This window comes from Myripristis murdjan, chromosome 3 (genome assembly GCF_902150065.1).
Source record: "Myripristis murdjan chromosome 3, fMyrMur1.1, whole genome shotgun sequence".
Classification (NCBI taxonomy): domain Eukaryota; kingdom Metazoa; phylum Chordata; class Actinopteri; order Holocentriformes; family Holocentridae; genus Myripristis; species Myripristis murdjan.
Window position 1 is genome coordinate 19,090,608 of NC_043982.1, and position 23,682 is coordinate 19,114,289.

Genomic DNA, 23,682 nt, shown 5'->3' on the forward strand with positions numbered 1-23,682 from the left:
AATGACCTTGAATCTAATGGACTTAAGGCCTGAAAGCAAATAGCCAGTCGGGGTTTACTCCTTATTTACCAAAGTATTTACAAGTCATTAGCAAATTGTAAAAGAAGGTGCCTCTGGTCACGGAGTCATTTAACATTAACACCAGGTGCAAGGTTGACACCTGTTTTGAAAATGTAACACTGCGAACATGCAATGGTAAAAACAGTGGTAGTGCCAAAAAGCAGTGGAGTAGAAAAAAAATCAAATTCTGTGTTTCAATGGAAAATATGTATCTCGTCTCTATTTTTAAAACATTTAAATTTAACATTACTTTAAATGAGACACAGGGGATAGACTTCACTTAGGACAGTGATTGCAATATTTTCATACCCTCAGTTCAGTTTATTATTATGTTTTGTTTCAACATATTTCTGCTCCCTGTGTCTGAATAAAACCAGAGCTGTCTCTTTTTATTACATAAACCATTTAACAGTCAAATACTAATCAGGCCAGAGCTGCTGATCTCTATAAGAAGACCAATTTCTATGACCCGTATTTGTTCGGATGCCCCAGCCCATGTATGACAGGATAAATCCAGGACTTGTGACTGGAGCTGGATTCTGAAATGTGTTACTTGGACTATTACAGCTGACACCAGCAGCCAACCCTGTTAACTATCTTTGTGTTTATGAATTCACTGTCAAAACTTTTTGGACAGGTACCCTTTTCTCATAACTTCTCCAAGCGCAGAGAACACAATTTGCAATTCCCATGGCGTCTCCAGATTTTCCATAACCGCAGGAATCCTGTAAGGTTTCCAACTGTATTTTAACTCTATTGTGTCAGATAGAGACAGAAAAAGAAATAAAGTGGCCTACAGCTACAGCTTGACTCCCTCTAGTTTCCCCCTTAGAATGTCTTTGGTCCAATCTGCCTTAACCATTGCCATGCATCTTAAAGTCCTCCAAGTCCCCCCCCCACCCCCACCCCCCCCCACCCCCCCTTTGAATCCCACCCCCCCACCCAGCTTCTGGGAACAAAATCAAAACAAACATAAGTAGAGCAGCCTTGGGTAAGTGGGGGAGGGGGAGGGGGGTGTACAGAGGCGGCACTGTGCTGGAGCCCATTTTCTAAATTATCTTTATTCAACATTTCTCCGAAACAAACCCCCTGCCCCCTGCTCTGACTTTCCCCCTCGCAAGTGGGAGTGATACGGGGATTTAGGAGACGAGTGTTGTCTCTCGTCGGTACAATGTTTCATTCATGATAGCTGCCTAACCACAGTGAATGGTTGATCTGCATCTGTTTTCAGCACCGAGAGGCAAGGGCACTCAGTCCCTTAAGGTCTAGAGCATAGAGCCCCCTCTTTGTGAGTAGCGTTGGTGTCAACAGGACGCCACTGCTGCCCAATTAACATTACCAGCAGAGGCTGAGAAAGAGTGAGCCTGCAGGGGGAAAGGGCAACAAGTGGCCGCGATGAAGCAGCAGCAAAATGGAGGCCAATTAAAGCCACACTGTCGTAGGCTGTGGTTAGGGAGAGGGGATTGTGGGTGGGTGGTGGGTGGTTTTCTCTTTAAGAGTCTCCCTCCACCTCCTCTGGAGCTCTTGACAAGCCCTGTCCAACCAAGTGAGTGAAAGGGTTAAAAAAAAAAGGCATCCAATCTTTTCCTGGCAGCAAGATGCTCATGTGTGATTAAAGCAATGAAGCTGAGCCAACTCCGTGAGCACTGTTAGCCAATTAGCTCCCTCCCTCCGTCCCAACACATACATTTTAAAATCTTTATTTATCCAGGAAAAGTTGACTGTGGAGGCATGTTGTTTTTCAGAATCGCCCTGCTTCATATTCATGCAGTTTCACACATTCACACCTGGGAGCTGCCCGGTACAACCACAGTCTTTGTGGTGACTGTTGGCCACTGAGCCACATCACTGCAGCTGAGCTCGCTTTGCTCAAGACGAACTCCAGCAGGAGTTGCTGAGGGAAATGGATAGACCCAGCCATTTTGGGGATTACAACTTGTAGAAGAAAGGTTGTGTGTGTGCATCCAGGAACACACTTCTCAGGTGCAAGAGCAAAAAATAGAAGCATAAATTAGAAAACTAGAGTCTGTATACTGCTACCAATAAACACATATGTTTTAATCACTTTATATAGTTTTAACACAACTTAAAAACTCAGAAGAAAACACCCAGCAAATAATGAAATAAATCAAGTGCAAGCATTACACAATTAACATTTACAGTGTGTTACCTGTTACTGTTTGCCTGAAGAGGAAGATCTCCATGATCCAAATGTTGCCTATATTTAAAAAAAAAAAAAAAAAAAAATCATACTTTTTAGGCATCCTGCAGAATTCAGGTTTTCAGGTCAGTCTTCTGGTTTCTCCAACATGGTGGTTCTCAGTTCTGGTCCTGAGGGCTAGAGTTTTGCTGGTTTTCATTCTAACCATCCATGCAGGGAATGATTTTCTGCTGAAAAACCAGCAGAACACCACCAGCTCCTGAGCGCCAGGATTTAGAGTCACGGCTCCCACAGCAACTGCTACCCCCCGCTGGCTTAATGAGTTGACAAATCAGTTATTTTTGTGGGATTTCATTGTCTTAGGTCACAGTTTTAAGTCCAATTTATTTGCATTCAGATTCATTTCTATTCATTTTTTCCCCAGCTTTTTCCTGCTGTTTTGTCTTGCGACAGGGTCTCCACAAATTCTATACATCACAACTCAGACTTATGTCTGGATTCGAATATGTTGGTCAATAATCAATTTCCCGTATGCTGATAATATCAGTGCAAAATGAATTCACACTCTACCTTGCCAATAATAAAATACCCCAATGAAAAAAAAAGTGAAATAAAACTGGGGCTAAGATCTACAAAAGAAATGTGTAGTGGACCTGGAACATTTTATTTTTGCTCTCATATAGAGCAATATACAGTAAGAGCAACATAAGAATTATAAGGAACATAAGAATTATAAGGAATCATTAGGAAGGAGTAAAACAGCCAGAGCCATTGGTTCCCTTATAAGAGATGGAATTATTATATGAAAGAGTAAAATAGAATAAATGAGGGAAATAAGAGCTAAGTAAAAAGTCCATAAATTCAAACTTATATTCTTTGCGCAGTTCACATTTTTAGACCTGAGAATTTTCAAATTCACTTTCCACACTTTTCCAGACTTGAATAGAAGTTCATGAGCATAAAACATCCTTGGTTGCCCCTGCCTGTCTCACTTTCTCTTTTCCTTGTGGAGATGAGCCAGCTGTTTCTGCAGAGCAGCCTTCCAGATGATGATGATGGCAAGCGACCAGCAGCGGAGCTCCCACGACGACACATAAATCTTTCCATAAGTTCTGGAGTTGAGCGTTTGCTTTTCGTTGTTGACTAAGCGTCTACTGAAACTCAACAGATTACAGACTACAGCGACTTTGGAGATTTGCCTTTTATTTTCCATTGCATTTCTCATTTAATAAATAGATTATAAAACCACAGCTGTATAAAACATTCAACTGAAAATTAAAGAAACATGACAGCATTGTGATAACCTTATGCCAATACACATATCTATATTTTTCTCCTATGGTTCCCTTTTCAGGTAGATTCTACAGTTTATATTCCCAAAGTAATGCTTACTACTCCCCTGTAGTACATTTCTGCATTCTCTGTCTCAAATCGAACAAGTCCATGACGACCTACAACAGAGAGGGTTGTGGGCCTGCCACCAACTACTGCACTTTTACGTCTCATAGAGGCCTACTTATGAAGGCCTTGCTTGACCGCCACTACTGACTGTGTGCCTCAAATCCCGTCCAGTGCCAAACCTAAGAAAATGCAAGGCTAGTGTAAATAAGGCAGAAGCCGCACCTCTCCAGTTTTTCCCTCGTAGCGGTGGAGAGGGCTCCATCAGTGGAGAGAGCATGGTGAGCCTGTGGTTTGCCCACAGCAAAGGCAATGGGGAAGAGAGAGAAAGTGTGTGGGTGTGTGGGTGTGTGTGTGCATGTGTGGAGATGCTTCAAGATAATACCGTGCATAATACTACAGTACAAAATTGTCATGAGAACTCTAAAAATCTCTGTTCCCATTTAATTTCAAGTATACTTGCAACTTTCCACTCGCAGATAGTTTTTATCTATGTGTGAGGTGATTAAAACATCCGCCACTAGAACAAAACACATAGTCCCACTTTAACCAGTTTACCATGACAGTGCAATGTCACAGAAACTGTCCAGCATGTCCGTATCAGTGTTTTGTCAGGAGGAGGGTGACCGATTCAGTGTAAAGGGCAAGCAACTAAGCACAATAGAGAGCACAAGGGCTACTTTCATTATTTTACCGGCGAAACTGGTTTTGAGGACAGAATCAAGACAAGCTGTCTACTAGCCAAAGCCTCTGGTAGGGGAGACAAACCGTCCAGCCACAACCAAACTTTACCAGCATTTATGTGGCAACTGGCATTAATTTCCCACCCTGACAGTGCACTGTGTTGGTTAGGGCGAGGTGGGATGAAGGTCTGATAAGCAGACGAGCAGTTGATCCAGGCAGCAGCTGTCCTGCACCCCGACTTGAAGAGTCCCAGGCAGTCAGAAGCTCCATGGACGTCCACGGTGGCCGGCTGGCTCACTGCAAACAGCAGGCTGAGGAGACAGTAGTGGTTGCTGTGTGTTAGCATGTGTGTTTCATTTTCCATTTAGAAAATTCCCTGTTTTTAAAGCCAAGCAGAGCTGAGGCAACACTATGGGTACTATTACCTAATCAGTCATCCAAAAAGCTGACCTGTGTGTCACTGCCCTTATAATTACAAGGCATATGATTTTTTTTTTTTTTAAGAATTTGAGGGTGTTTTTGGACATAATATATTTCCCGTTCAAAGATTAAAGGAAAAATCCATCTTCATAAATTCGTACATTGTGAGATATCAAGACGTTACGATGGTTTGTATTTTAGAATTAGGCAGAATAATTTAGTTTTTTGTTGCACCTACTTTCCTTCCCTTCCTTCCCAGAGTGCCTTTCGACAAACCCCAGAGAAGAGGCGTGAACTTGCTGCTTTCAATCAAATGTGGGCTCATGGGCATATATAGCTAGCTAGCCAAACAGTTTGTGAACATTATGGTGAGTTCATAATTGTGGCGGTGCCCCTTGCTTATCACAAAATATCTTGTCGCTGCATTGCATTCTGGTGTCTGAGGGATTTCTTCCTGTATGACTGTCATTGCAAAATGGTGATTCTCCCAAGAAGCTATTGCTCTTTGATTTTGACTGACTGTCGCTTATCATTGATGTTTGGGAGAGCTGAACATGTCTCTGATGTCAAACACCACTGCTGAAAAAATATCACATCATCTATGTTTGGTGACATCTATAGGAATAAGAAAAATACACCACCAAACAATAAAATGGACCCAGGAATTCATTATGGGATCGTCCCTCTTGTCCATAGCCCATCCCCATATTTTAACCTGACTTCGTTCCCCACAACAGCCAATAGTTACATTTCCACCCAGCTGTCAAGGGAATTCTCTTATTTAATGAATCAAATCTTGCAAAATGACTTATCAGCACTGTGCCGTGTTAGTGTTTTCAAGCAGGAGACTTAATCTATCCCTGCTCACTCATTTGAACTGAACTGGATAAAAGCAGCTAACAGTCTAAAATGTGAAAAGGCTAAAGGCTAGTGCATAATGCCTCTCAGCTGGTCTGTGCAGCTCTGGTGTAGTTTAAGGTCAGCAGACAGGCTGGGGCGTCGCTGAGACCCTCCTGTGAAGCTCCTGTTGGATCAGAGCCAGCGTGGCATGGCTGAGTGTGGTGTGGCTGTGTAAAAAAAACAGCAGCCATGGTCTTCATGAAACTTGAGCGTCTTCCAGAGTCACTGAACACCCCCCACCCTTTCTTTTTTTTTATCCTTAATTCCCCAGGAATTTTTTTCTCAAAACAGGATATTGTCTAGGCTTTAGGTATTCACTACCCATCTGAAAGCTGAGTTTGGCAAATACTGGGAATTAGTATAATGTGGGTTGGAGACTGTGTTTGAAAATGTAACTTCATATATAGTTATATTATTATTCTACATATTAAGCGGTTAATATATGTTTTATATACAGATAAAAAAAATGTTTAAAATGTTTTAAATTGTGAGTCTGCATGTGAATATGTTAGTATGAATGTGTGTGTTTGTACTATTGTGGTTTTTGGTGTCTGCATGTTAGGAAGGTTACTCTTGGCTAGAACCAAGTCTCACTTTCACAAGGTAGATTTTACAAGAGGGCAGAGGACAGGGTGGCCCAGGGCTGCACTGAAATGAAATCAAAGAGCCAGACAGTCCCACGGGGTAACCAGCACAGTAAGAGATAGGCTCATATTTTACTAGTGGAAAAACCTTCACTGAAGGGAAATTTCATTATGACTTTAGGTGGCAATTTCTTTCTTACCCACCGCCCCTACAAACAGTCATTGATCAGTATGGCTACAAGGCTCTGAAAAAAACGAGTACTCTCAAGGACACAGGAACAGTTTATGATCACCACTAATGGAACACAGCAGGGAAACTCACAGCTCCTGACAGACTCTGACAGAGGCTCTCGATCCAGAGACACGTCCTTCTGAGTCTCCTGCATCTAAAAAAAAGAAAAAAAGAAAAAAAAAAGAAAACATATCAGAAATGAGCTAAAACAAAAAGGCAAACACAATTCATCTTGAGAAATAAACATCAGGTGCTAGTGTAGGACTTCATTTCCCAAATACTGTTCATCCATTTTTATAACTATGCTATTCTGAAGCTCATAGTCTCTACCATACAAAAGGCCTGGTCGGTAAAAGTGGTATTTTGTCAAACACTGACTTAAGATAACTAAAATCCAATTAAAAAGTACAAAGATTTGTTTTAATTTGCCACTATCCATCCCTCACTATGTAAGAACATAGGCCAGTTTCCCTGAGATAGTGCATATTTCATACTCAGAAAGAAAAAGAGGCATCTGACTGCTTCTTGGGTATGAAGAATCAAAGTTTCTGGATACTTCATTTTGGTAATCGACAAAATCTCCCATGTTTTACATAGCAGATCTAGTCAGGTGTTCTCCATGACTTTACCTAATCCCAAAGCTGAATAAGTGGAGGGAATGTATGCTTACCTTGATATTTTCTTTGAGGTATTCAGCTCTGGTCATGAGGCTTTTAATCTGGTAAGAGCAATAAGAATAATTTCTACAAATTAGCACAGTCTCTATTTACCTTCTCAGCATGTAACTATTTTTTTTTATTCTTCTGCATGTAAAGCAGCTTGGAGAAAAGATTTCAGAGATTATATGTTAGCAGTCCTTGATGGTGTTCTTGAATACATTGGTGCAATCAGTACACTGGTCAGGCTGACAGTACTCAGCTGCACTTCATACCTAGATGCATCGCTGCTTTGTGTCAAAGCAAAGAACTCCAGCTGAGGCATTACTGTTATAACGCCGGAGACGCAACCAAACCTGATGACTTCCCATAATGCCCCTTTAAAACATCAATCTGTTGTGGTAAAGTCTAACCACTTTTTTTTTTTTTTTAAAGCAACCAGTCCTGACTCCAACCTTACACAGCCTAAGGACTTCAGAATCCATTTAATCACCAAGTACAATAAATGTGCACAAGTCTGCATAGGAGAGGTTGGTACAGGACCATACTGACAACTTGCAGAGTTTAATGGTCCATACTGATACACATGCCACAAGGACAACAGAATTTCACATGCAAGTCCTGTAATACCATTAAATCAGTCTGCATACATTTAGCCATGATGAAACTGTATTAACCTACCGGCTAGATCAAAGCTAAGGCTGGTATATGATGTGCCAGGCTATTGAATGAGAATTACAGCTTTGTGTGGAGGAAGGCTAAAGTGTGCTATACAGTAGATATGAACGCACATGGAGGCCAGTCATGGCAGCATGTGTTGGCTCTTTTGGGCTCTTACACACACATGCTTTCGATCTGTAATCCCAGCCCCACCTCACCCCCATCCCCGAATGCAGCGTTAGATTATTACAGCCGCATCTGAATTTACTTAAGACAAGCACCCATAAAACTTCAAATAGGGAGGTCCATGAGGCCCACGCAGTCACCCCGACCCCCCTCCTCTTTTGAGGTTAGCTGGTGAAGTACTGTTGTCTGTTGTTGGCTCAGTGGCTGGCTAAACAATGCACAAAGCAAAAGGTCCTGAAGCACTGAGGGCAGACATGCATGAGGCTTTTGCATGTCTGTTTATGCAGTTTCATTTCTAGTATTTAGTGTCCAGATTCCTTAAAGTAATAGCAAGCAAATGTGTTTTACCATTAATCTGGGGCTTATTTTGTCAAAGAGATAAACTTCTGGATGGAAAATTTGTTGAGGAGTTGTTTTTTTTAAACTCAACTTTCAAAGTATACATGTATTTAGTAAGACCAATGTAAATGAGCAACTTTAAAATACATGCATGACTCATGTTTAGCTTTCATGTAATGTGAGTCTTTCTACCATGTAGAACAGCCAGGGATGTGGTTGCTGGCCCTTTGCCTACCACTTTTTAGATAGCACCACTAGGAGGCTCCTATAGGTGACCTGAAAAAAGTCACGTAGTCTAGCAACTGAGGACAATAAACTGAGAGTGAATGTTTGGATTCTAACACATACAGTCATATTTGCTGGTCTATGTGAGTGTACTACATCCACCAAGTTTGGTCCATTTAATTCTTCCCTGTTGTAAGTGTATTGCTCAAACATGAATGAAAACATGATTTTGAGCAGCAACTCAAACCTGGAAAATAGCTCCCATTCCCATGACAGGAAAAGGACTTAATGGACCAAACTTGTCGTATGTATTACACTCACACAGACCAGCAACGACTATATGGGTAAGAAGAACTATCACTTGAAGTGAAAAAATAAAAAATAAATAAAAATACTCTTACATACAAATGTAATTAAATACACAAGATATTTCAGAATAATAGTGTTTCAAGAAGAGGTGCCACATTAAAACCACAGAATTTAAAATCTCCTATGCAGGTTGTGTCTATTATGTCTGAGCATGCCTAATGGGAAGGGGATGATGGATCCCATTATAAAGTGGATGGTGATCTATGTGTATGAAATAGCACTCTAGATGACTGATGATGTTGTTAGGTCTTGCTCTGGAAAACATTCACGTGACTGTAGCAAAGGGGCTGCTGGATGTTACAAGGGAGCGACCACTCTGCTCTCAGAGCGAGGTGAGCGCCCAAGGGCTCAGCGAAGGTAAAACAAACGCTCCTCCGGTGAGCACTCAACCAGAAGCCTTGCCTTTCCCACTCACCTCGTTATGGAGCAGCTCTCTCCTGCGGCCCTGTGGCTCAGCTGGCTCACCAACACAGAGAAAAGACACAGAGAATAGTGAGAGGTTGAGAGAGAGAGAGAGAGACAGAGAGAGGGAGGGAGGGAGAGAGAGAGAGAGAGAGAGAGAGAGAGAGAGAAAAGGGGACAGATGGATCAGTCCACTACCTAATCGATCTAATCATCGTGTTTGCACAAGAGCACAAGAGGAGGTCATCTAGACAACTGGTTTGCCTTTCACTGGCTTACACGCTGCAGGCTCAAGGGTGGAAAAATGCTCAAATGTAGGCCAGTATTTTCTCAATTAGTCAGTCATGCCGGAGCGGAGAGCGAAGGGGGAGGGATGGGGGAGGTTCTCTATCAGCAAGGCATGTTGGGAAGCTGTGCAACAAAAGACCCCTGGCCAAACAAAAGACCAATGTTTTCTCCTACAGTCCCTCCGATGTTGTCCGCTGTGCCACAGAACCGGGCACTGTGACACCACTGATGAGAGGCGGGCATAGCCTGGGATGAGTTTTAGAGCAGTATATCAGTCTGCTGATGTGTCATGCCAATACTGATGGGCCTTTTACCCTAAACTGAATATTGACAAGTCAAAGTCATCCACCATCTTTGACATACATGCATAAAAAATCTTAGCCAAACATTATTTTCCTTAGTCATTTTAGATGTTCATGTAAAGCTGCAATTGAAATAGCAAAAATGAAATGTTTAGACTCAAACAACAAAACAACACAAAACAAAACAAAAAAACAAGACAAAAAAGTAATCTGGATGAGAACCATGTAGACTCAAAAACATGCTCATTCCACTTTTTTTGTCTAAATGGTCTTCACTTAAATTGACCCCCAGCAATTTTGCTTATTGCATCTTTAATTGTTCAATTATGTGTTTCTGTAATGAATTAACGTTCCCTTTAAAGCCTTACTAGGCAAGTTTTTATGTCAAAATGTCACGGTCTATCAGCCTAAATCATGAGGTTTGGCTCCAGTCATCCCACAATATTGATATCAGTGTATTCGGACAAAGATATTGTGACATTTGATTTCATGACTTCGGATTTTGTCCATGCCATCCAGCCATACTTTAAGAGCTGCTAAACCAGCTGAAAGAATTTTATTAGTCTAGGTTTCAATGGAGAATTTTATGTTCCATTGTGGTCTAAATGCTGTTTCAGGCTAAATGTTGTTTTTGAGGCTTTTCTTCCATGCCAAGATTAAGAGGAACTCTGGGTATTTGTAATTTTTTTGGTGAAAATGATCAAATTTCAAAATACTGAATGTGGGCATGAGTTCAGACTAAAAATATAGCTATCAGCAGTATTGGTCAAACACTGCATGGAATGGGCTGCGTTGATTGGAGCTTGGAAATGGGAGATAATAGTTTTTATTTGTTTCCAGTGTATAATAACACAGAGAAATGAAGTGTGTGGACTCAATGGGAACCAGATGGACGGGCTTCATACCACACACAGGGCGCTGGCACCGGGTCTCATCCCGGCTCAAAGCCACATCTGGATCACTCTATCCCACCTCTTCCATTAGGACGATCTCCCAGATGAGCTCACGACACAGCCCGGCCTAACGGACGCCAGGCCACAGACGGAGTTACAGGAGTCTCTCTCTCTCTCTCTCTCTCTCTATGTCTAAGTCTATTGCTCTCTCTCTTTCTCACTGTCTCTCTCTATCTCTGCCAGCTTTTTTCTCTCTGCAAAACGACCTCTGTTTAAATCTGTCTCCATGGTGCTTTCTATCTCTCACAGACTTTTCCTACATTTGTCTCTCTCTGCTCATCACCAAAATCTATGTTCATCTCTCATCTCTCTCCAAGTCTCTTTGTGTCCCTTCCAAAGTCTCTCTGTCGGCTTTTCTTACTCAGTGTTTTCCTTTTCCCCCTGTATCTGTTGCTCAGTGTCTCTCATTCGCAACATCCCTGTCTGTATTAGAGTGCGGATGGGGCCACGTATTTTTGTCTGAACCCAACCCCAGCCTGAGGGCACAGTAACTGAGCCCCACCCGAACCCGACAGGCATTCTTGTCTTTGTGTCCGAACCTGACCCGAGCCCAAGATTTTGCTTGTCCACTGATTTAACCTTGGTTAAATTTTCCGCCTGAAATAGCCTACATGTTGCCTTCAGTGTCATCACGTAAACTCCAGCAATATACAGGAAGTTGCCCAGAACAGACAGTAGGTCCATCATTTTTCACTGAAATAACACCAACGTGACCAAAGCTAATCCAAACCCGAACATAATTTCTAAATATTTGTCCGAACCCGGCCCGACCCATCGGGACCTAAGAAGCAACAAAGCGTTGATTATATGGTGGCAGTAGCCCAAAGGTTAGAGCTGCAGGCGTCCACTGGTTTAAATCTCCTGCTCCCTAAATAAACACTGCTGAGTTGCCCTTTAGCAAGGTAGAAGACCGTTTAGCAAGGTAGAAGACGGTGGCTGTACTGGGTAGCTTTGAATGAAAGGAAATAATTGAATATGAAGTGTGGTCTTTGCTGCAAAATAAAACCAGATGAAGAAAAAAAATGAAAGAAAGGCTATATTGTATAAAATAAAAGAAGTTGTCTACCTGCCAGCGCCAGCAGAAGTTCTCCCAAGCACTTCTGATACAAATCCAGTGCATCATTATCATCTAATCCACTCTCCTCCTGGAATGGAAAGAGGACAACATTATTTCACACCTTACCATACATGCTACTAATAGATCCAGTCATGCTGTCCAAGCACTTTCAGGATTCATCTAACTCTTCAGCAAGGCTACAAGACTGCTAACAGCATGAATTTGATCAACACTTACCAATATAAACTCAGTAAACAGCCGACCGAGCTAAATATGTAACAGTCTACACGACAAACGCCATGGCAGACGAGCAAAAATGCAAAATAGATGTTTTAGATTTGGTTCACCAGTGATCTGAAAATATGTGGTCTGGCCGGGAGTCTAGGAGTGGGGGACGAGTGTGTGCCCTGCTGCTGTGCTTTTTTTCTGTTTTTCCAGCTTCGCCCTGCCTTTCTCTGTGCATCAGCACTAACCCCGTCTAACCTTAGCTATGGCAGTAGAGGCCAGCTCCAGGGCAGCCAGCAGCCGTGGCTGGTCTCGAGACATTTCTGCAAGTAGGAGGAAAACAACAAGGGTTACTTTTGGAAACCTTTACCAGACTAAACTAATCTCTACCAGACATGTGTATGAAACAGCACTAGTCTAGATGACTGATTACATTGTTAGGTCTTTCTCTACTATGCATGTTTACTTTGCTGCTGGAAAATATGTAATAATTGTGAAATCAGTATTGAGGTTGATTGTTAAATAATTCATAATATTTATTTGAGGGTGGCACAGTGGTCTGGCAGCTCAAGAGAACACCCTTTAACCAGGTTCAAGAACCCACCCTACTCAAATGTCCTTGGACATTGGGGATCAACAAATAATCATATTATTTCTTCTTCTTCACATGCAAGAATTTAGAAAGACTAACATTTTTTCATGACTAATTCATACTGACTACTGGATATCTCCTTCTTTCACCAGTACTAAGGAAGGCGTGCACAGCTTTGCATGCCTTGTGTGCACACTTTGTGCTTCGGTTTTTGATGTATTATTATGTATTTACAGCATCATTTTTACTAGCGATCTATTGACTTCTAGTTACCATCATTTTACAGACAGATCTCTAGATTAGTGCAGTGAAAAGTGACGCCCACTGACAATATTTGGTCACTATTTGGTATCATGTAAACAAAAAAGACTTTGATTATGAGGAACTTAAACGATGATTACTATCCAGCGGGATTATTTTTGGTCTGTAGCCCACTTTGAATTTAGGCTCTTAGCCCTCTATGGATGTCACTAGATACTAACTACTGGGGCCTGATCTGGGTGATGCATTTGATCTGACATGCACTGTGGACATAACATCTCCCTTGTTCTTTTCAGAAAGATTTATTACAAGACCTAGGCTGAGATAGAGCAAGAAACTTTTTAAGTAACCAACCAGTCAACAGGAATTGAAGTGTGACACAGGGCATAATATATAATACAAATGATCAGAGTCAGTTGCCTTGTGTATTTCTGCTCTGTCCGTCTCTACCTAGACCAGATCTTTACAGGATGATGCACATAATACAATTTTCATCACACAATTTAAAAAAGCCCTTGTGACATAAAAACTCATATGTCCCCACAGGAGGAAGAGTAACAAAGAAAAAAAAAATCTATTGTTTACCAACCAACTGCTACTTCTCTGTCAATTTTAAATTTGGCTAAAACAGACTTACAGCCCGTGTTTGATGCAAATTCTCAATATTTTTTTCATAATTAGAAACAATACACCTCCACAGTAATTTAAGGAAGTAATTCTGTAATAATATCATCCAATGCAGATCATTCATCATATCGTTAACATGCAATAGAAAGAATTACACTACGCGGGCTGTCCTGTAATACTACTCCCATCCAAACAGAGCTAATGCCTACATATGGTGGCTTTTTGCACTGAGTTGTGTTTGTTACCTCGCAGGACGTCCCTGGCGGTCCGAGCCTCCTCAAAGCTCAGTCTGTTGTCTGAGGCCACCAGGGCTTTTAGCTCCTCGGCTCTGGACACATACTGACTGACCTGCGGGAAGTTCTTTCACATTGACTCAACTTAATCACATCAACCATGCCATATGCTCTCCATCCACACCATATGGTTTTCATAGAGGAGAATTCATTCCAAGTGAAAGCCACTGGAGTGTAAAAAAGACCAATTGAAAAAAAAAGTAATCCAAATGTGAATGGCGGGAGTGTTTTTAGGCCTACCTTTTGCCTGAGGGCGTCTTTGCGTAGACGGTCTGTCTCGTCTGGGAGGGGCACAGAGAGGAGATATTTTGGTTTTATGTTCAGTGAGTTTACTTTGTCAGTTTATTGTGGTGGAACAAAGGAAGTGCATTGTTAAAGGGCTTAGCCAATGAGAGAAAATGAGCGTGGTTGTTGCTCTTACAGTGAATGGCGGGGACAAAGTGCTCCAGGGCACTGCAGTAAAGGGACAGTGCGGCGTGCCTCTGCCCCTCCTGGTCCTTCTGAACAGCCTGAAGGACCAGCTCCTTCTGCAGAGAGGAAACAGGAACTGGCATCACTGAATACCAACTACTGTGACTCCCTATCACTTATGCATGCATGCAGTGCACTCATGCGTGAATGCACTTGTGGGCGAGGCATGAACACAAACCTGCAAGCACGTCGTGCAAATGCTCCATCACACACACACAGACATATACACAGAGTAGGCACAAACATTTTTAAAGTAACACTCCCACCTTTTTGGCAAAACACCCCTTTTCTGACTTACCCAGACTGAGACAAAATGTTCGATATCATTTTCATTAACTTCATTAACTTCTCCTAAAAGAACACGTTTTTAAAAAAAATCCAGGAAATGTATTTCAAATACACATGATACAATGTGTATATAAAACAGCGTGGGAGTTGCTCTAAGGTCATTTCTTTCTCTTTGACAGAACAAGGCTTACGACTCCCATAGACTTCAGGTCTTTATGCTAAGCTAACGTAAAATGCTACTCATAGGAAATGAACCACTGGATGTACAGAGGTGAAAATGGTATCGAACATCTTGTCTCAGTCAGGGTAAGCTGGAAAAAGGGTGTTTAGCCCAAAACATTGAGAGTATTCCTTTGAAGCTGTTTTGTCATTTAATTAAAAATAAAACAAAAAATAATAATAATATAATTTCATTTATGATTTCATGAGCTTTAATGAAGGCTACTGCACCAGACTGCAGCTTTCATGTGGCAAGAAAAAAACCTCCAGATTCATGTTGCCTTATGCAGAATTCCCTCTGAAAAAAATAAATGCTTTGACCACTGAAATCTTTTGCTTTCTGTGATGTCACATTTTAAAATACAGTCACTGGAAAGGGCCAGCAAAATCTCATCCATTCATCCAGGTGGGCTTTCTTAAAGTATTTTCTAGAGCGGCATGTTGGTAGGTAGCTGTAATTTATTAGTCTTGTCTCGTCACTTTACGGCTCCTTTGAACATATTAGTTAGTTTGCTGCATCGCGCCTTCCTTTCTTAATCAATTTCTGCTCCCCAATTCCTTTTCTTTTTTTTTTTTTTTTTTGTTTACATGTGACTCTAAAATGTGCCTTTAAGTCATTAGTTGACTGTGTGTGGCTGTTGGCAGCAGTGTGTGCAGACTGTGAGTCAATCTGCCTGACACTCAGGGAGCAGACAGTGGGGTCGGTCGAATCTTTTGTTTAGGTTGGTACCTAATTGGACCACTAAAACATGAAAATTTGATGCTGGGCTCGGTGTGTGTAGTTTTCATACAGAAATCCTTGCCACACTGCTGTGAAACAGCTTTTCATCACTTACCGCTTTCCCCAGGCTCTCTGCACTCGGCATGTGCTCCAGATCAACAAAGGGGTGGGAAAAGAACTGTGTGAAGGTGAGCCGGGCATCTGGATTTCTCTCCAGCAGCCGCATCAGAAGGTCCCTGCAGTCCCTGGATACCCTGGCCCCTGGAGGGAGCTGATACACAAAACATGACCTTATAATACTGCGCTAAATCCATTGGGAAGTGGATGACAGGCTGTTTCCAAGGACCTTGGACTTTGACATTAGTACTTTTTGTCAAAACATGACCTCATAACTCGCACGCAAATCCCTAGGTAATGGACAGTCTGTCGCTAAGTTTCAAGTGCAACATGCAAATGCCAACAACAGCTCTCCCTCCGTCAAAAGCAAAAAGGACATCAAAGCCGGTAATGAAGTGATTCCTTTGCATTGTGTGATGAGGCAGGACAGCTAAATGACAATACAAGAAGCTCATTTCTTTACCATAAATGGCTCCTCACCACCCCATTCAAAATTTCAAGTTTTTCTCTAAATGTTCCATTTTTTAAAGTGATGTACAATTATCTTCACCATACATGAACCACCAGAATGCACACGCTCATGTCCCTTATGAAAAAGTCACATGTGAAAAGCTGCATGTGATGTCAAAATGCACGTGCTTTTTATAAACAGCATATAGAATTTCATGCTGCATTCCAAAATAACATTTTATTTCAGAGTTTTTACTTCAGAGGGGAAAATTTCATGTTTTTAGATGTTTTTTCCACATATGAATATTTTCAACACAAACTTTTTACCGCCATAACCTATGGCAATGTGTGTTTCACAGGTGGGAATGTAACTTCACCTACAAATAGACAGTTCACAGGAGTGAAAATTTTACATGCTAATATATGAGTCCAAAACACCCATGTGCTTTGATCATATGACTATTTTGGAAGAGGTATGCAGCAAGGTAATCAGAGTGCAGATGCACAGCTATGTGTGTGCATTATGCTTTTCTCCCTGACATCGCATTCGTTTACATGTTTGAATAATCCCTCTCTACATTTTGTCCCACTCCAACATCCTGTTATAGCAGGGGACAGATAAAGCCAAAGGTGTAAGATGCCACTTCATGGGGTCTTTTAACAATCTTTTCATGGTGGGGAGGTCACTGGACGGGGGTTTGTTTTCAGCTGAGCACTTCAGTTGCACATTCCCTCATATAAGTAGAAATTAGTCGACTACAGTTATACTGTGAAAGTTTGCCACCTAGTGGTTTTATGATAACACATCTAATCACAGTGAGAAAATGCTGTAATTGGTCTGAAAGATTTTTCTCTTGGTTTTATTGGTGCTCAACTCATGTAGCAGATCTGATGTATTTTGTTCTATTTTATTTGACGTGTTTTGGTCTACTTTTGTTCAGTTTGAGGATAAAGACAACTTGCTTGTTATAAGGCAAAAAAAAAAAAATGTTTATGTCTATTTCTGAACAAATACAAAAGGGTGAGGAGGAGGGCATGCATGTTTGGAGCGAATGAAACCACACAAACTTCCAAACTATCTGTTAACACCAAAGTGTTGGCACTGTCACAGTGTTGTTTAAACTGACACAGTCACTGAAAAAAATACTTAAATCGTGCATTGACCTAGTCACTACAGTTTGCAAATCTCAAAGCTACTTCCTGGAATATCAATATCCTGCAAACTAACATTGAGCAGGCTAGTTCTTCACTGAATTTTAATGTACTGCTTGGCATACAACTGCACGGGTCTGTGAGGAATCTGTGAAGCTTGAATTGTGCGAACTGTAATTCCCCTAAACACAGTGCAGGGTTACTGTGAAAAACTGACATCTAGCACTTCCCAAAAAGAATATTTGTCATTTGGTGGATGTTTCCAACTAAAGTACCTGACAATGGCATGAGTTCAGACATTTTTAGCAAAGGTTCCCACACTGACAGTGTTAAAATTTTGCTCTACAGGACCTAAACAATAAAATAAAGCATTGTTTTAGAGCAGAGATGTCAGCGATATGGCCCCCGGGCCAAATCTGACCTGTGAGTACATCTCATCTAGCCCCCAAGATATTTTGGAGGAAAAGGGGAAAAAACAAACATTTTTTAAAATCAAAATACTATTTTTAGAGCATCAATGAGTCATTCACATGTTTCAGCGGGACAGCCGACTGTCTCAGTCCAGCATGTCCGCTGAGAAAGGAAACAGCTATTTGGCAAATCTCACCTCAATGGGTTTGTTGCTGCGGATCTTCTCCTCCAGTTCAGCGTACGATCTTGAGGCAAATGGTGCTCGCCCAAACAGAGCTTCTACAACGCATACAAACAGTGTTGGGTAGTTTACTCTTACAGGATAATCTGCACTGTTTAGAGATTACCCGTCAATCAGTTACAAGACCTTTACAAGACTTTCTATTTAAGGGCTGTATATAGTTCATGCCAAATGCGTATGTTTTAAAATGTTTTTAGTGGTTAAAGAGTCAAGGAAGCTAAAAGAAACAAGTACATTAGTACAGACTTTATGAGAGAAAATGTTTTTGTAGTCTGAAAATATAATTCAAGTTTAATACATAAATAATTTTACCCAGTTGAGTGCCAACTTGATGAGTTTTCACTGTAAGGAATCATAAACTGTGGTAAAATACTCATTTTAATTGTCAACAGAAAGGACAAAAAAGCATCCCCCACAAAAAAAGGACTCACCATAGAGAATGACTCCCACAGACCAAAGGTCTACCCTGGAATCATACTGCCGTCGACAGACCATCTCAGGGGCCATGTAGAGAGGAGAGCCTCTCAGGACGCTCTGCTCGTCCCATGGCGACATATACTGGGCAAAGCCAAAGTCTGAGAACAAATCAGAGTGTAAATATCACTTATAATACTGTGAAAGGTCACAGCAGGAATAGAATTATAGGAATGAACTGACTCTACCAACTGAGCTGTACAAGACCTGTTTATACTGAATAAAGCAGAGCACACATGAGCAAAACATTAAACAGAATTTCACGTGCTCTGATTGAAAAGTGCAAAATGAAGAGTTGTTTGAAGCCAGATGTATCAGAGCAGTTTGAAAACCCTTTTTATACTGTGAATACAGGACATTAACCCAAAACGGCAGACAAAACAGTTTTGTCCTGCACATGTACGAGCACATTAGTGTGGCAGTGATTCAATTGTTCTGGTATCTGGCACATTGCTTAGATGATCTCAACTATATGCTAATGTGCGTGTGTGTTTGTGTGTTAGTCGGCATGAGTTCACCTGCTAGTTTGAGGACAGAGCCACTGAGCAGAATATTCTGCGGTTTCAGGTCCAGGTGTGAAATGTTTCGCTCATGAAGGAACTGGAGGGCACAGGCTGTTTGCACACGCACAAATACACAAACACAATGACACAAACAGAAAAATGGCAATCAGCAATCACCTCAGCTGAGGTAACAATAATGGTGACAAGAAATAACAAGAGTCAGCCAGCCACATGCAGTCTTACAGTATGGACAGAGCACAAACCTGTGTTGAATCACCAAAAATGATCTAATGTATTTTCCACACATTTCCCAGAGCTGTGGTGGACTCTGACAATAATCTCCTCTCAAGGGGAGTGAATTCTCTTTCAGGTTTCAAACCGTGAGTCCTGTGAGCAGCCTGATGATAGACAGCCCAGCTACCAACCACAAGTAAAGCAAATGGGACAGAGGATAATAATTCTAATGAGCTCAACTGCTTTCTCCAGCTGATTTACAGGTGCACATGAAAGAAATGAGCGCAAAACCCCCTTAGCACATAAGAAAAACCTCACACACAGTAAGCAAAGAAGTCATTGACCTATAGCCCACGCTGATGTAGTGTTTTCTGTGAATCAGCTGCAGGTGTTGGAAGTGCACATCCTGTGTGCATTGGCTATTTTTTAATACCAGCTGCATGCGAGCACCAGTCTCTCTGTTAGTCGTGACCCCCTCCGTTGACTTATAGTTTTTTTGTGGTCACTTTTCCACCAGAAGGCACTTTGGCACTCAGCACATGCCCTAAGCCTGCGGTCAACTATAATCCCTCAGTGCATTGCTGCAATGTGACTGCAAAAGTTAGGTTTTGTTTTAACTGATCCATCATGTGAAAAAAATACTACTCAAGTGGCAAATGTCTGGGGTGTACATTATAATAATGTGGTGTGTTGCAGCAATAATTCTCAATAGGGTATTCTTAATGTAAATGTGATTGCACCCTGTACCTAATGCATCACTGAAGTCATAAATGCAGTTATAAAGGAACATGCTCTTGGATGTTATGACTGTACAAAACAGTGACCAATGCATGACCTAAATGTGTTCTACAAAGTACTATCAAAATGTATTAAGAAAAATCCAAACAAACAGGAGTAAACAGGATCAACTGCCCTCCTGGTCAGCAGCTACTAATGCACAGTTTCTCTTTATGGGAATTATCAGCGCTCTGCTTGGCTGAAACTCTGTGTTGTTGTACACGCAGCTTCAGCCATGCTGAATTATGATCAGACCTGGCTAAAACAATATTTGCAAATAATTTTACGTATTTATTTACACTTGGGATAACAGATGGGTCAAAACAAACTAGAACATTTATTTGCAAATAGGCTTTAATCAAGGTCTGGGTTTGCCTCACCGATCTGCTGCAGAAAGCGTCTGGCCACCCTCTCAGGTAAGATCCTGCGACTGCGGATGAAACGGGAGAGATCACCACCAGAGCACCACTCCAGGATCAGATAGATGTTCTCAGCATCCCACTGGTTAAAGAGAGAAAAGGAGAAGACTTCAGAGAATCACAGAAAGATTTGATATGAAGGATAAAAAGCATACTTCAGTGGTTTCATTTTTGTTTGGGCACACCACTCCTGTTCATCTCTCATGGGGTTTTATTGTTTTACTGAGGCTTCCAGACATGTGGCCCTGCGGCACACCTACTCTGATCCACCCTCTGCCAATAATAGCCAAGCTAATTTTCAAAGTAGGAAATGACCCCAGTGTGTACGAGAAGGCATTGTTATATCACTGATTCTTGGGAATTTGGATAAAACAGGTTTTAATTTTGAAAAAAAAAAGTGCGTTAAATTACAAAATCTGAAGGTATATCATTATAGGCCAAGGTCTTGGCTGTTCAGCAATGTACCGGTGCAACCTCCTCATTTTGCATTTTTTTTCATAAAATAGGTTTTTCCAGTTATTAGGCTACTTTGTTTTTGTCAATACTGTCACCGTAATGTTTTTTTTTTTTATTTGAAAAACATATTTTTGTATTAAAGAGACTATTACTTTAATAACTCAACAGCACCAAAGAAACATATTGTAAGCATATTCATTTAAAACAAATATAACTGCCTCTGACTGTGGTGACACTAATCTGACGGTGGTGACAGTGGCCTCATTACAACATACATTTCCAAAATTTATACCACTCAAGTCAATGGCTTCTTGCTTAACAACTTTATTTAACTATTTGGTACAAAAAATAAGGATCCTGAACCCTAACCCTAACCCTAACCTCTTCTTAAAAAGTATACATTTATTCCATAATCTAATTTAATATTTTTTATACAGAAGTGACGGTGTTGACAATTTATGGTTGTGACAGTAGCAGTGTCCAAAAATATGAAGAGATTTAAGAGAAAATAGCAAACTTCCAGGAGCCTGAGCAGTCTTGAAGCATGCAGTAGAGCTGAAGGTTTGAAAAGGGGTCCTCAGGAATGTAATTGACCTTGTAGGTTTTTTATTATTATTTTTTAAATAAATATCTGACGGTGGTGACGAATATCTGGAACACATTTTGAGCAACCACAAAATAATAGTAAATATTGTTTGAAACCCATCGTTTGTAGTTTTTAATATATATTATGATGTACTCTTTCATGTGGTAAAGATATTATTCAATGAAATTATTACTTTTTGTTGTTTTAATCAAGTTGAAATGATTATCTCCTATCCGAGGACAACTGGTTTTGTAGGGCATGGGCAAACATATAATCATTAAATTAATACAAATTAAAAATAAACCTATAAAAGAACCTTACAAATGTGCAAAGGACCCCCTGATTATGCCCTTGATTCTTTTTATTGATTAAAATGTTGTAAATTTCCAGCAAAAATAGCATTTTTCTTAGTGGGACGTGATTTATCCAAATTCTCAAGAATCAGTGATATCAGAGCCTGTGCACTGGAGAAATGTATTTGTGTGTGAGTGTGAGTTTTTAATCACATCCATGATATAAGACACGTCAAGTCAAAAAGCAACATATGTGCTTACCTGGAAGTCCTTTAGCTGGACGATGTGAGGGTGACGCACAGCCTTGAGGATTTCGATCTCTGTGAGCAAGTTCTCCATAGACGCCTTGTTCAGACTCTTCTTCCCAACCACCTTCACTGCCACCACCTCTCGGCTGTCCCCCTGCAGGGACACAGGCACGGGCCACACTTCAACTTTTGCTTTCACTTCTTGCAACAAAAACCTGGATGTGTTCATAAAATTAGTGGCTGCTGTTTATACATGTGCACTGCCCACAGAGATAGCCAGTTCAGAATGGTTTATTATGATAGATAATAAACAAGGCTCCTATATTTACAAAAAAAAAAAAAAAAAAAAAGCACTATGGGGTTACCTCTACTCAGTAAGATTAAGGCCACTACAAACTCACCACAGAAAACCCTCACAACAGGAATGTTATGCCTTATGGGCATATCAAAGTAACTTTACATGAGGGTCGTGATGTTAAGACAGACAACACTTGCCTTGCTGTAGGCTTTGTAGACTGTAGCATAAGTGCCACTGCCCAGGCGCTCTGTGAGGATGTAGTCAGCCAGTTTCGGGGGGGCGAAGCTGGAAGCCATGCTGACACCATCAAATCTCCCTTTAGCAGGACGGCCCGGGCTGTAAGGTGTGCATGAGTCACAGTTTATAAGCCGTAAATAAATGCAATGTGTTATTAAACAAATATAAAGCAAGGAGTGGCTCCTAAACCGTCTTCTAACGTTACAATATCTACGCCTCTGTGGACAAGCAAAACAACCATTTCACTGAACGGACTTTGGCGTTAAGTCTCCTCCACACAGTAAATGACGCCCTTATCGGAGGGTTACGGAGGCTAACTTCGATTTATGTGTTGGTAAAGGAGTGCTTAAAGTTGTTGGCACTGTTAGCAATATGTGTGGGCAGGACTCAGTGTTTAAGTTAAGGTTTCTGTAGATGAGACCGACCGTCAGCGATAAAGCGGATTGTAGATTGATCCGCACGTCCTAAAGGTGATTCGGTATTAATGTGCAAGCGGCTCAACACTCACCTGTTGTTTATTATCACCAGAACACAGCAATAAAGTGATTGTTTACATCGCTACCACACACCGAGGAAGCTCCATGCTGCCATCGATCAACTGACGTTAAAGCTGCGGCAAAATATTATACTGCCTCCCAGCGTTGCTCACCGGTATTGCAAATTTGGGGGTCGTCATTTGGGTGCACCAGAGAGAGACACAAGAATATCGATTCCATGTCCACCAGATGAATGTCTGTATGTTCACGGTGTCCAAAAAAGCAAGGTATCTATATCTTGTGTTTCACTATCATGCTGGAGAGTGAAACATCACCAAAATCCACTTGGAAATACACACAAAGAAGCAAGTATCGGAGCAAGTATTTTCTTCCTAATATGATTGCTTGATGACCTTGCTGGTCTGATGCTTCTTACCATATTGACCAAATGATAATAATAATACCTTTTCAGGAATACATGACAGTCTTCATTTCTACTTTGTGCTTTGGTAGTACTCACATTTGCGACTCGTGTTCTTTACTTGGGCTGTTATTTTGAAAACAGGAAGTGTTATTTCTATATGCTATGAATTTGTCAGCAGCGGTCGATACCCCACAGTGACAGTGCCTATAATTGAGTTAATGCTTATGGACTTATGTTTAAATTTCTTAGCACATATTTTACTTTCAATTGGTTGAACTTTATAAAGAGTTTAATTTTAAAAAATCGATGCGAA

At 41.1% G+C, this 23,682-nt stretch overlaps 1 protein-coding gene across 2 annotated transcripts; it reads right to left on the reverse strand.

Moving 5' to 3' along the window:
* Window positions 1–3,407: 3,407 nt before the first annotated feature.
* On the reverse strand, window positions 3,408–23,114 carry ulk3 (unc-51 like kinase 3). Of its 2 annotated transcripts, none has more exons than XM_030048328.1 (17): window positions 22,978–23,114; window positions 22,430–22,568; window positions 21,948–22,088; window positions 20,313–20,433; window positions 18,937–19,032; window positions 18,376–18,519; window positions 17,900–17,982; window positions 15,689–15,844; window positions 14,296–14,401; window positions 14,115–14,155; window positions 13,827–13,929; window positions 12,360–12,424; window positions 11,886–11,964; window positions 9,290–9,330; window positions 7,110–7,157; window positions 6,530–6,593; window positions 3,408–4,614 (listed from the first exon to the last, which is right to left on the reverse strand). In XM_030048328.1, exons 2-17 carry the CDS (start codon window positions 22,526–22,528, stop codon window positions 4,598–4,600), a joined length of 1,404 nt encoding a protein of 467 aa, XP_029904188.1. In that variant the 5' UTR covers window positions 22,529–22,568; window positions 22,978–23,114; the 3' UTR covers window positions 3,408–4,597. The 2 variants fall into 2 exon arrangements, with proteins under 2 accessions (XP_029904188.1, XP_029904189.1); XM_030048329.1 differs by lacking the exon at window positions 22,978–23,114 and adding an exon at window positions 22,895–22,955.
* Window positions 23,115–23,682: the final 568 nt, after the last annotated feature.